This window comes from Oryctolagus cuniculus, chromosome 15 (genome assembly GCF_051225735.1).
Source record: "Oryctolagus cuniculus isolate XC-2025 breed Fujian yellow rabbit chromosome 15, ASM5122573v1, whole genome shotgun sequence".
In the NCBI taxonomy this organism is placed as follows: domain Eukaryota; kingdom Metazoa; phylum Chordata; class Mammalia; order Lagomorpha; family Leporidae; genus Oryctolagus; species Oryctolagus cuniculus.
In genome coordinates, this window is record NC_142881.1 from 26,175,950 (window position 1) to 26,189,790 (window position 13,841).

General features: G+C 56.0%; 1 protein-coding gene across 5 annotated transcripts in view; it reads left to right on the plus strand.

Moving 5' to 3' along the window:
• SH3PXD2A (SH3 and PX domains 2A) overlaps positions 1–13,841 on the plus strand; it is a 234,593-nt gene that overhangs the window by 88,827 nt on the left and 131,925 nt on the right. For all 5 annotated transcript variants that reach the window (XM_089314355.1, XM_002718709.6, XM_002718708.6 and 2 more), the window contains one exon: positions 2,421–2,496. In XM_089314355.1, coding sequence (XP_089170481.1) covers positions 2,421–2,496 — 76 coding nt within the window. The remainder of the gene's footprint in view (positions 1–2,420; positions 2,497–13,841) is intronic.

Here is a 13,841-nt window from a genome sequence, read left to right on the forward strand (position 1 = left end):
GGCGCCGGCCCCAGGCTCCTGGTTTTGACCTGGCCCCGTCCTAGCCCCCAGGCAGCCGAGGAGTAAGCTCTGTCTGTCTCTCTCCCTGTCTCTGCCTGTGAAATAAAAAAAAAAAAGTGTAACTCCCCTTCTGGGAGTCTGTTCTAATTCTCAGTGTTCATTTCCATGTCCAGCTTTCTGCTAGCGTCTGCATTCACTTACACCGTCTTCTGGAAAAGCTAGTCCTGCAGCACAGTTAACTGGCTCTCGTCTCCTCTTCTGTCATTAGGAACAAAGCACCAAGAATTTCCCTTTCTCTCACACATTCATTTTTTTCTAATATTAGATCATTTTCATCAGAATGTAAGTCATGCTAGTATCTCTTCCATCACACACATACACGTACACACAGAGACACACATGTACATACACACACATACACATGTACACACATCCACACACATACATACACACCCAACTTGACCCTATTTCACTTGCTCCCCTTTCTAACAAACCTTCTTTCAAAAGAACCGTCTGTGGCCGGCGCCGCGGCTCACTAGGCTAATTCTCCATCTTGCGGTGCCGGCACCCCGGGTTCTAGTCCCGGTCGGGATGCCAGATTCTGTCCCGGTTGCTCCTCTTCCAGGCCAGCTCTCTGCTGTGGCCAGGGAGTGCAGTGGAGGATGGCCCAAGTGCTTGGGCCCTGCACCCCATGGGAGACCAGGATAAGTACCTGGCTCCTGCCATCGGATTGGCATGGTGCGCTGGCCACAGCGCGCTGGCCACGGTGGCCATTGGAGGGTGAACCAATGGCAAAGTAAGACATTTCTCTCTGTCTCTCTCTCTCACTGTCCACTCTGCCTGTCAAAAAAAAAAAAAAAGCCGTCTGTATTCAGTCTTAATTTTTCCTCCTCTTATTCTCTTTTATGCCCATTCTACTAAAAGTGTTCTTTTCAAGGTTACTAATGACCTCCTTGCTGCTAAATATATTGGTCAATTCTCAGTCATTTTTGGGTACTAATTAATCCTATTATCAATTAATAACTAAGAACCATATGCAATATGGACAAGTGGGTGTGAATGCAGTTATATGCATATTTTCAAAAAAAGAAGGTAATAGGAACTCTACTTTGTATAGAATTTATTTGAAAATGTATGGATTCTTAAAAAATCCCCAGTTTCTGTAGTGTTATGCTCTGTTTACATGCAGCAGGCAGTGGCTGTTTCGAGAGATGAACTTGTGACATTGAAAACACATGAGCCAGCTTGAGTTAAATCTCCGTGGCACAGAGGGAAGTGAAAGTTAGCCTCCCGCTCACCCGCTGTGGGTCTCTGCTGAAGTGGCATCTGTCAGGAAGGCCCTCCTCCCACCCTGTGGAAAGCCAGATCCCCGGTCTTGCCGCAGCTCCCTTCCCACTGCCGTCCTCTTCCTCGCACCACCTCCCCTGGCTGACACAGGACACGTGACATACGCAGTGTCCTTCGAAGAGCTGGTGGAGATGTGTCTTATTGCTGTTCCAATAGCACCCAGTGCTGTAACCAGGCGCTCAATAAATGTTTAAGGCGTGGTGGGGTGGGTGGACTTCCAACACTAGTGGCAGATCCTCCTTCTTCCAGTGCAGCCTGATGCCCCACCTTGAAGGGTGCCCTGCCCTGCCCGAGATCACACGGCTTGGGCAGCCAGACCAATCCCGACTTTCCACCCTGCTCCACTGCCCACCTGTGGCTTGGAAGGCAAACCAACCACACACTCGGGAGCCCTAGCCTCGTCCATCCTGACTCCTGTGTATTTTTCCAGTTTATACAGAATTTCAGCCCAGAACAGCAGAAGTAAAAACAGTTGTTCCTCTGGAACCCTGGAAACTCTTCCAGTAGGTCTGTCCCGGGAAAACAGTAGCAATCTCAGGGTAGAAAGGGGTCTCTCTGCAGTGGGTACAACGGGATAGAGTGAGTTTTTAATGAAAACAGTATCTGGGTGTGTTTCTGCAGAACAATTCTGGGATGGGGGTGGTCTGGCTAAATATCAGGTTCTTCCTCCATCCTGGCCTTGGAGAATTTAGGATGGCCAGTGGCTAAAGGAGTCACCATGCAGATCAAGTAGCAGAGAAACTTGATGCAAAGAAACTTCTGGAAACTCCACCTGCAACCTGGCCTGAAGTCTGCTGCTGCCCAGCCCAGTCCACTGCAGTCAGGGAGGGGGTGTGTGTCTCCAGACACCTCCCCCATGGTCCTGAACACACCGCCTTTGAGGCAGGGAGAGCTCTGGCCTCCTCCTCTCATGCCCCATGTGGTGTGCTAATGGGCTGTGAAATGAGGGATTTCAGGCGTCATTCATCCATGTGAGTGCAGAGGCTCCGAGCGGTGGAGGAGTGGGGGAAGGGATGCCATCCCGCAGACTCTGCCAGTCTTCTGAACCTATCCCCATCTGTCTGGCTTCTCAGATGCAGCTTCTGGACAAGTTTCCCATTGAAGGAGGCCAGAAGGACCCCAAGCAAAGGATCATCCCCTTCCTCCCAGGTAAGCTTTGGGTGCCACCAACCAGTGGCTAGGGGTGACCCAGGAAGGCATCCCTTAAGTCGAGAAGGTGATTACTAAGCCAAAAATTTCAGGCCAGGCAAGCCTAGGACTCTGCATGTTGGCAGCATCCCAAGAGATTTGTAAGGCCTGGTCTTGGAGGCTGCCGCCCTGCGAGCAGCCTGCCCCAGCCTCCCGGGACTGTCTCTGTGGGCCTGTGGCTTGTGCCTGCTTTCTCAGGCTCTCAGTCTTTGGTTACCTCTTTAACAAAAGCAACGAGAGCCCGAGCTCTCCTTGGAGAGGATGTGGAGCTGCAGGCCCAAGGTTTCCACACTCCCATTTGGATCCCAGATCATCTTCCACTGAGCACCTGGTGGGGTCTGGCACTGGGTAACCACTACACAGATGCCCCCATTACACCAATGGCACAGGGCAGTTTACAAACCAAGCTTGGGAGTTGGCAGAGACAGGATTCGAACCTGGGTCTGCCTGGCCAGAAAGGCCATTACCCACAACAGCATTCTGGGCCGTGCTTACAGCAGTCTGTTCTGTTGTGTAATTCAGAGGACAACGTCTCAGGTTTGTCATAACTGAGCTGCATCTCTACTCAAGTTATAATGTTTTAAATTTGTGCTTCCAGAAGGCTTCTGTGGTCATATACACAGCTTCTTACAAAAGTGTGTATTGTAGTTTCCCCCAAGACATGAAAGTGCTGGGGCCCGGAGAGGTTAAAGTGGCAGAGCTGAGGTGTGAACCCAGGTCTCCTGGCCCACCCCTGCCTCTGCCCTGACCCGTGTGGGCAGTGCTGCTCCCTGGCTCTGTGGATTCCCTGTCTCTCCCCAAGCCCACGGGCCTGGCTGGTTCTTTGTGGGAGCTTCCCCAGGGTCACTGCAGGCCCTGGTCCTCCACAGCCCAGCCTCCCAGACCATGGAGGTCAGGGCTGACCTTGGCAGGAAGCAGTGTCCTGTCTCGTTCACCCCTGCTGCATTGCTAGCCCATGGTCAGCGCCTCCTTGTGACCTAGGGGCACCTTCCTCGGGCAGTGGTTCCTCTCTAAGCGGTTTCTCACGTGCCCCCATCCTCAAAAGTGGCAAGACACGAGCTGTAATGGTGTCTGTCCTCAGAGCCTTATGCTGGAGTCGGCCAGTGTGCATTCCGCTGCACAGAAGAACCCTGAAGCCCCACAGCTGGGAAAGACCAGAACTAGACAGCGGGGCTGGGGGAGGGGGGGGGTCTCAGCCCCTGGTACCGTCCCGTGGAAGCAGGCAGAGAGGATTGCTCCTCCATTCGTGGCCTTGGAGTTCATATGGTGTGACTTTCATTCCTTGCCTGGCTTTGCATTGCCCCTTGGGGGAATTTGGAGTGTCCCCTTCCCAGGTATGCCATAACCTTAGATGTCGCTGCCACAGTCTGGATGCTCTGCCCACCGAGAGCGGGGAGTCTGGCCAGGTGCTGTGGCCTCAAGCGTCCCAGAGGCCCCAGGAGGCTGGTAGGGTGATGCCTCATTGCAGTGGTGGCCCTGGCCTTGGGCCTGAAGGCCGCCTGCTTTCTCGAGAAGGATGGGCTTCTTCTCACCCTTCCCCCTCAGCCAGTGCTCTGGGGACAGAGTGCCTCGTTGTCCTTCGGTAGCAGGTGTGGTGAGGGGGGCTCCACCTGTGCCGAGGGCCTGGGGGCCAGTGAGTCAAGGGGAGGTCCTCACCCTTCATCCCAGGAACCCCAGGGCCAGCGGGCGACAAGACCCCATGCAGAGTCAGAGCGCCCTTGGCGGCAGGTGTGACCCCTCTACTGTCGTGCAGCACCACATGTGTCAGGAGCAGGAGCTCAACTGTGAGCCCAGGAGGCCAGCAAAGGCCTCCTGCGGATGGCCGGGCAGGGTGAAGGGCAGCTGGGGTACCGTACCTGTCCAGCCCCAGTCTCGACTACCCCCAGAGGCCCTGGCTCTGTCGGGTTCTTGTGTTCGGGGATCCGGGCTTTCCTCCTCTAGAAATGGGGGTGCTGATGGGACCGACTTCACAGGCTCTTGGAAGGATAAACTGAAGTCCTGTGTCTTCGGGGCTTAGAACCATGGCTGTCCCAGTGAGGGCTAAATATGTGTGAGCCCTCCTTCTCCCCAGTTCCTCCTCACAGCACACGTGTGCATGTTGCATCCTCTCAAGGAGCCTGCTGCTCCATTTCACTGACCAGCAAGTTGAGGTTAAGGGAGGCTAGTGGACTGTGGGGAGCAACTCGGACTAGACTAAGTTACTGGAATTAAGACTTATTCTATACATCTGCTCTCCCACAATATGGCGCTGGGAGAGGAGTAAACAACTTCTACACAGCTGCCTCCAGTTCGACCAATAACCTGCAGGAGCTGATCCTGCTCCTGATTGGAGGAGAGCAGCGTACTCGGCGTGTGGGTAGCAGAGTTGGGATTGGTGGAAGAGGACTATAAAGGAGGAGAGAGACACCATGCACCAGGAACATCTAAGGGAGAACATCCGGATAACATCTGAGCAGCCCCCGAGAGAGCCGGCCGGCGGTGTGCAGCTCCCATGCGGAAGTGGGGAAAGTGGCAGGGGGAGCCGCCCTTCCACGGAGGTGGAAGGATCGGCAGTAAACCCGGGGAGGGCCGAGAAGACAAAAGAACAGCGCAGGGTCCTGTGTCGTTCCTCCACAGGGGAGCAACAGTGGACTCGCACCAGGCCATGCAGCCAACTCCGTAATGCTTGCGTCTGCTGTCCCTCCACGTTAGCTGCCCCGGGAGATGGTGCGCCAGCAGCTGCTGCGGGGCGGAGGCCCTGTCTGAGCTTCAGTCTCCTCTCCTAGGATTGTATTGGGGAGTCAGGAATTCATGTAAGCTGCTTTGCAGGGTGCCTGTCTCCCAGTAAATGCTCAACAAATGGCAGCTGTTAATACAGACCATCGCTTGTCCCTGCAGCATCTCCACCTGCTGGGAAAAATCAAGTGCAGGACCCCTGGCAGCCCCCATGCAAATGGGACCAGTGCACAGTGGGTGGCTCCTCTGACCCCCAGCCCACCCTAAGGGAGGGCTCCCTTTGCCTGACTTTGCTTCATTTTGCACTTTCTTCTGTGGGCATCGTGCTTGGGCTGTTGCTCACTCGCACTCCAGGACTTCAGAGCAGGCATTGCTGGCCATTTGGAATCCCAAGCCCTGCTCCTGGCTTTCCTCCTGCTGACTGTAAGCTGCCTTGTTTGCTTCTACATCCTCTTCGGCTTGGACATGAAGGAAAAAAGATGAATGGAAAGCAACTCAACACACCCCAAACTAGGCCTGGATGAGCTGCCAGGCACCGGGGTCCCCACCCCACCCTCTGAATCAAAGGGGCTCCCCAGGAAGGACAGCTGAGGCCTGAGCTGAAGATGTGTCTGCAAGTGACTGCTGAGGGCTTGCAGTCGCATGAACCTCCCAGCACACAGAGAGAAGCAGCAGGGCAGTCAGGGGGTGGGGAAAAGCAAGACCAAGGAGTGGGCTCAGCTAGGTGTAGCCTCAGCCTGACCCCACAGGGTCTCTGCAGCCATCCTATCTGAGGGACATATCAGGCACCCATTGTCTGCCCCTGCAGAGACAGGGTTTGGGCAGAGTGGTCCCTGATGGCCAAGGGCATACTCCTGGCAGCTGAGGACAGGAATCTGGTAAGGGCACCCACATCACCTGCTACGTCATCTAACACCAACCAGGTCAGGCTCTGTTTCTGCCTCTCTGCCTTTGCAGAGGTGAGGGGCGGGGGGTCTGAGACCACCTACAGATTCCCTCAGGCTCACCCCAAGCTGAAGTGGCAGCAGAACCCCAGAGCACTCACCCCAACCTCACCAGGGAGGAGGAGGCAGGCAGCCCCGGCACAGCTCTGTCAGCCCTTGGCCTCTCCTGAATACTCCGAGGTGAGGAAGTGGAGAGCACCTGCTGTTTCCAGAGGGATCTCGGTTCTAGCTCCCATTTTTGGTGCCTGGAAGGGGGTCTGGGACGTGTTTGGAGCCCTGGAGTGTGCCTGTGCTGGCGGAGGTGAAAGAGGAAGCAGAGGAGTTGAGAGAAGAGAAGGAACTGTGTCTTGGTTGCATGCTGTTCCCTCACCTGCCCCTCAGGTCCTGGTAGAAAATCCCAGAAATCAGCCTATTGTCCTGGGGTCTAGAACGGAGGTTTGTGATAACATCTGGGTGGTATACGGCTGAGTTCAGGGTCAGCCTGTAGATTTGAAAAGTGCTGAGTGCCCTGGGCTCCTGTGGCTGCAGGCGGAGGTACCATGAAGATGCTGGTCCTGGATGGGGCCCGTTGGCTCCTGGAGCACAGATAGGGTATAGGTGTTGGGAGCAGGACCAACAAGGTATTAGAAGGGGAAGCCAATACAGTTAGTGACCCTGTGGTCTGACCCTGGCATATCAACGAAAGCCTTTATGCAGGTTTGTAGGGAAACTGCCTCTCAGCAGGACCTCTCTTCCCCTCTAACTGTATTCCCCAGGACTAGAACCCGCTCTCCAGTCCCTAAGGGTGACGATCCACTGTGCCCAGGACACCAGCCCTGCTTAGGCCTGGGGAACCCCTGGGAAGGGTGAGCCCCAGGGGGCACAGGCGGTTCTCCAGCAAGGCATCCTGGGAAGGAAAACCCATGTGGTGTTGAGAGTTACTGCAGGGCCTGGACACCCTGGGTGGCTGGGGAGGGGACGTGCGAGGGAGGGGAAGGACTCGCTCCAGGCCTGTGCCTCCAGACCTCACACTAGGCGAGAGAGCGACAGACACACCTGTCCCTTTGGCTGATCTTGTGGCTGGCATTCTCCTGCACAGAGAAGTCAGATCACTTCCCACCGCCACAGAGCCACGGAGTGGCCGAGCTGCAGTGGTTCCTGTCCGGACAGAGCTGCCACACCCGACCTCATCCAGCCTCAGTCTTTCCCTCTTCTCCCGCCTCTGCAGCCCCTGCCACCAGCCTCCATTGCTGTCATGACTCAGGAGCGCTCTGCCTGGGGAGGGAAGGTGGCCTGGACCCCACTGGGACTCAGGGGACCTGTCATGGCTCTCTGGCTCCATTCAGTGATTGAGATCACTGGGACTGAGTAATTGATTTTTTTTGGCATAAACTAGTCCACTTATAACTTTCCTATGATTACAGATAAGATAGCCCCAAAGCTATCTTCATTTAATTAGGAATCTAACAAAATGGACTGTTGGGTTTCTGAAGTGACATTTTTTGACCTTTTATTTGGAAATAATTAGGGACTCACAAGATGTTGCAGAAGCACTAGGTACTCTGCATTCCTCTGCTGCAGTTCCACCATCGCATCAGTCCCGTGTGTGGTGACATCTTACTTAAGTACAGCACATTAGCAAAACCAGGACACTGACATCGGCACAGCTCAGGTGACCGAACCATAGACCTGGGTAACTGATGTTTATTTTAAAGAGGTGGAGGATGCCGGGGAGCAAGTGTGGTCTTCCGGAAGGAGGCCTGATAATCGCTGCCCAGAAGCTCCACCCCCGAGCGCAGCCTCTTGGTTTTCCCACCTGGGAAACTGATTCCACACAAAGGCATATTCCTGAAGCCTTTGGTGCAAGTTCAGCTCTTGGGAACCAAACGCATCATCTTTTAGGATTCCGAAGTGGTACTGTGTTTGAAAGAGGTGTGCGATGTTGTGTTGGCAAGTAGTGACCTTTCTAAAGAAATAAATATTGCCTGATTGCTTTTTTGTTTATTTATTTATTTTTTAAAAGATTTTTATTTATTTATCTGAGAAGTAGAGTTACAGACAGTGAGAGGGAGAGACAGAGAGAAAGGTCTTCCATCCGTTGGTTCACTCCCCAAATGGCTGCAATGGCCGGAGCTGCGCTGATCCGAAGCCAGGAGCCAGGAGCCTCTTCCTGGTCTTCCCACGCTGGTGCAGGGGCCCAAGGACTTGGGCCATCCTCCACTGCTTTTCCAGGCCATAGCAGAGAGCTGGATCGGAAAAGGAGCAGCCAGGACTCGAACCAGCGCCCATATGGGATGCCAGCGCCGCAGGTGGAGGATTAACCTACTTTGCCACAGCGCCAGCCCCTTTTTGTTTATTTATTTAAGAGAGAGAACCCCCATTGGCTGGTTCACGAAATGCCTGCAGTGGCGAGGACTGGGCAAGGGCATAGCTGGGGGCTGGGAGCTGGGAGCCGGGAACCAACCTGGGTCTCCCACGTAGATAGCAGGATCCCAGCCACATGAGCCGTTACCAGTGCCTCCTCCAGTGCGCATTAGTAAGGAGCTGGAATCAGGAACCAAGTGTCAAATCCAGGTACTCCGATATGAAGCATGGGCTTCTTAACTGCTAGGCTAATTGTCTACTCTTCCTGAGCTTTTTGAAAAGCAATTCTTTTCCTGGTTTACATACATTTTTCTGATTTAAGGGTTCTTTTGAGTTTTCTGGAAACAGGGTACACCTGGAGCATGGTGATGGGGCAGTCACCCTGACACCAGTCAGAGCAGCATTGTCAGGGACGGTGACAAGTCTGAGATTTTGCAGTATTTGCCAACCAATTAGCCCCTGGGTCAGAGACCAGAATTTATCACAGCATGGCCGCAGCATTAGCATGGGCATGTTTATAGCAGTTCTCATTGCCCCAGGTTCCATAGGGCTGATGCGATGGACTCGTGAATGCCTGCGCATGCAGTGGGTTAATGACAGGGGAGGAGCCCAGGTCTTAGGGAGCCCACATCTTTTACTCTGGGCAGTAAGCAAACTTGTCTCTCTGCTCCTGAGAAACATACTAACTTGATTGTCCAAGGCCTTGTGCAAGCCTGCTGCTTACTACAGTGGAAAACGTCACCCCCGTCTTCTAAGGCTATGTGCACACACCTTAGAAAAGACAATTCAAAACAAAAGGAAATTAATGTCTTGCCTGCAACTCACACCCTAATGCAAGAGTCCCAGGGAGAATTGTCTTACATGCTTCATCTGCTTCCGGGGGTCTCGTGCTTTTTGAAGAGGTGGGCAGAAAAAAAGAGGTCCTTTAGGACCTTTAGGGTCAGCTGTCTCTCTGGGCAACCTACTGTTTACATGGAAGCTTCTGCCTTGTTTTAAAAGACTATTGTGGAAAATCCATCTCCTGTTGCCCATCCTGGGATTGGAGTAGATTTCCTGTGTATCCTGAGTTTGCTGGCCAGAGGCGTCTCCCTGGGAGGAAATGGTGGTTATGGAGTGAAGTAGAGAGTTGCTGCTGATGTAAAAAGCAAACAGCCGCGACCAGGGACCAAGGGACTCAGAAGCCAGGCGGCAGTGCGGAGAGAGCTAGACTCTGCAGAAGCTCTGCAGAGTTCCCTCCTACGCCAGCCAGATAACTGTGTCTGTGCCAGGCTTCCTAAAGGCCCCTTCACCCTCCTAGCCGGGTCAGTCCATCCATAGCTGTTCATACTCCTGGGGTAGACGAGTCACAGAGAAGCGAGGATGCTTAGGTAGGAAAGTGAGCCCATACCCTTCATCAAGGCAGGTGCTGCGGGCCTGCACACAGCCTCCTGACCTACCCAGCTCCAGCGGGTGTATTTTTAGACAGCAGGCATGCTTGGTTCTTTTGTGCCAGCTTGCCAGTTTACACACGGGACCTCAAGGAAGAGGCAGTTGGAGCCACTGTGCAGGAGGGCGCGGGGTGAGAGCAAGCGCATTCTCCGGGGCCTTCCTCTCCCTGCCCTCAGAGCCGCAGGCAGCAGATCCGGTGTTTGTTCCAGCCCAGAAGGAAGCCGGGGGAAGGGATGTCCTCAGCCCGCGCTGGTCGGCGGCGTGGGGGAGAGCCGGCCATGGCTATGGGCTGCGGGAGTCTCGGTGGCAGCAGTGGCTCAGATATGATTGACCCAGATGGTAGCCCCCGAGGGAGAGGGGCTAGGAGGTGTCTGGGCCCCCCTGGCGAGACAAACCTACATAATGAAGAAGGAAATATAGGGTCTGCTGGTAGTGCCAGGGCTGACACCAGGCCACAGGGCCAGAGGCCTGAGAGGCAGCAGCCGTGCTCCCAGGGCCTCGTCCGGAAGTGTGGCGATTCCCCCTTCCAATGAGGGAATTTGAACAGAACCCAATACCTGAGCAATTCCCAGTAGTGGTGAAGGCCAGGGGGGGAAATAACCAGGGTGGGCAGCCGGGAAGGTGGCTTAGCACGTCTGGAGCCCCAGGGGTCACCAGGGCCTCGCCGCGGAGGTGACTCTGACCCAAGCCATGCCTGGGAAGATGAGGGCCCCGACTGCCAGGGTGCCCAGCGGCCTGGCTGGGACTCGGGTGTGTGGGGGAGGGACCGCAAGAAGTGCATGGAGTGAGTGAGGAGTGCTGAGTGACCACAGAGGGGTGAGAGGGGGCGGGCTCAGCCGCCGGCCCAGTCTCACGGCCTTCACGGTCCGTTGGCTCATCTGTCCACTGGGTCCACTGTGGCTCGCGGCAATGAGTGCACAGAACACGTTGTGCGAACTGCAGGATGGAAGGACCACAGCCACCAGCCTGCTCCACGCCCCCAAAGCCCTTTGGTCATGGGAGGTGAATGTGAGATGTCCCCCCCACCGACCCCTGAGCTCTAGCTCCTGCTGCTGCACTTCCTGCTGCTGTGCCCTCCTGGCCTCTGGGAGCTTGCTACTCAAGCTGACGGGGGGGAGGGGGCTGAGCAGCCCTGGTCCAGTAGCGTGATGGCGTGGCTACTTCCCCAGCTTCCCAGCTGGCAGCTCCAGGGCCCCCAGGTCTTGCTGGTGGGAAGGAGCTTCGCAGAGGCTTGTGGGAGAGGCAGTGCCACCAGGGCCCTTGTATCTTCGAAAGTGACCGTGGATTGGGTCCCAGGCCCTGCCGCTCTAGCATCCCCACATTTCAAGAACGAGGCTGCCTCGTGACAACTTGCTGTGTCTTCCTTACCTAGGGATAATTCTAGAAGGGAATCAACCTGCAGAGCACCTTCCCCAAACCCTTGGCCCTGAATGGGATGTGCTGCTGGGTGTGTCCCAGAGACACTGCTGACCATAGCCACAGTCGTGTCTTTTCAAGGGCTCCATCAGCCTGAGCCGTGTCACGGACAGGAAGCGTGCCCGGGCCCAGGACTCCGCTGTGCTGCACTCCAGGCTGATGCCGCCTGGTCACCGCGAAGACACTGACCTTGCTTATTGGCCAGTGACAGGCGTGATTTCAGGTCTCCGATGTTCCTGACCCCATCTCCCCCACCTCCCGCCACTTCCCCCGGAAGTAAATTGTGTCCTGACCCAATGCCCAGTGACAAGGTCACATCCGTTCCCTCTGATGCTGTCAGCAATTCACACTCGAGTGTAGATGACTGGCAGGACGGTTCCTGGGCCGTCACAGGAAGTGACACAGAGGTGAGAGTAGGGGGCAGCTGCGCCAGGAGAAGGAAGAAGCAGTGGCCACAGAGGTCTGGTATGAACACGCGGTGTGGGGTCACCTGCTCTCTGCAGGGGCCCCACGGTCTGACCTCTTTGGAAGGCTCCATGGGGGTGGGAGCTGGAGGGGTGGTGAGGCAGGCGAGAGGGGAGGGCCGGCCTTGGGTGGAGGGGAGTGGACAGCTCCAAGCAGCGTCTCAGGGAACAGCCACAGGGCAGTGCTGGTGGATTCCTGAGGGATTCCTCAAGGATGACAGTGCCTGTGGCTCTGTCGGGGGCAGCCCTGGCCAAGATGGCAGAGCCAGCTTCTCACAGGACCCCTCGCCCAGCTCCTGCCTCTGTGGCCCTCACCCCTGGGGTTGATAGGAATGGCTTCCTCCCTGCCTATGAGAGCACCAGGCCTGTGGTGTCCACAGAAGCTGCAGCCTCCCTCCCCAAGAGCTGCAGGCACTGGACACTGGTTTTCTGGGGCCGGGTTTCGGAGGGCAGTGGGGAGAGAACACTGAGGGCCATTGAAGGGGCTCACTTCCTTCTTAGGAGGTGAGGGGCATTGGTGGCATCTCTACAGCATCCCTGGCCTGAACCCTCATTGCTGGCCAAGGTCTCCCTCACTGAACCCAGGCCCAGAGACAGAACCCCAAGCCAGAGTTCTTCCCTGGCAGGGCCCAGGCTGGCTCTGGGAGTCTCCCAGGCGTAGAACTGATGCAGCATTCATCGAAGGCTGCCTGGCACCGAGCAGGGCAGTGGTTCTGGGACTGGAAGCCCCTCCCCCTCCTTCACCTCCCAAGTTCCCTGGGACTGGCATTAATTGAAGACGCTCCAGATGCCAAGCCGCCTGGCCTCCGACCACAGGCGGCCCGAGGGGGCTGGCGTGGCCTGAAGATGGGCTTTGTTCGTCTCAGTGTGCTTTCAGAAGGCCCAGGAGGCAGCGGTAGGGAGTGGGGAGTGGGGTGGCGGGCCTGGCCCATCTCCTCCCTTCAGGGTCCGGGTGGCAGCCAGGACACGCTCGCCCTGGGCTCCAGCGGCCACGGGGTGGCTCATGTAAGGGAAAAGGGCTGCATTTCTGTTTCTCCCTGGCCAGAGCATAGGGGTCGTATATTATCATAGTGAGAGCCGAGGGGAGCAAGCCGCAGCGAGAACACCTGGGGTCAGAGAGACTTTCCAGGACTGCACCGCTAAGGGGGGAGCTGACTGCAGATTCTGGGACCCCTGGGGTGTGGGGGTTCTGAGCGCTGGCTTTGGGCCCCAGCAGATCTGGGCTCACATCTGGGCTTCCTACTTGTCCAACTCAAAACTCTGCGCTCTTTCCTGTCATGGAGATAAATCATAATGGGTTCTAGCACCGGCAGCCTTAGAGCCAGATGAGTCTGGGGTTCTGATCCCTGCTTGGCCTCAGCACCAGTGGCACTGGGGCCTGTCATACCCAGCATCTCTGCACTGCCTCTATGGGTCACCTCCCGGGCTTGGTGCGACATCACAGGACCCGGTTCCCATAGAACACTCTGCTCTGGCTGTGGTTAGTGCTGAGGCCCACGCCACATGCTGAGCTGACCCTCTGGGAGACTTTGGGTGCAGCCGGCTGGGATCCTGTCCTGGAGGGAGGTCCCATCCCAGGGTGAGGTCTTGTGCCTTGAAAGTTTGCTGCTCAGTGTGAGGTTTGCAGGTCAGCAGCCTTGATGGCACCAAGGGCAGAGTCTCCGCCCCACCCCAGGCCTGCCAAGCCTTGGTCTGCGTTTTCACAAGGACCACGTTTGGGTTTGAGAAGCGCTGCTTTAAGGCCATCAAAGCCCTTCCACAGGCGGCCTACTCTGTCTGCAGGGTGTTCTCTGTGCTGGGTTTCGCTCAGTCTATCCACATGGTGTGAACTATTGAACGTGCAGCAGCAGATCAATTTCTGACACGAAGTGGGAGACAAAGCTCACGCAGGTGGCTCGCTGAGGGCTGGTTCCTTGGCTTCACATCCTTCCGTGTACTGAGCTGCCCGGCCTGGGTCTGGTGTCCTAAGCAACAGCACAGCCATCTGTCCCCCCAT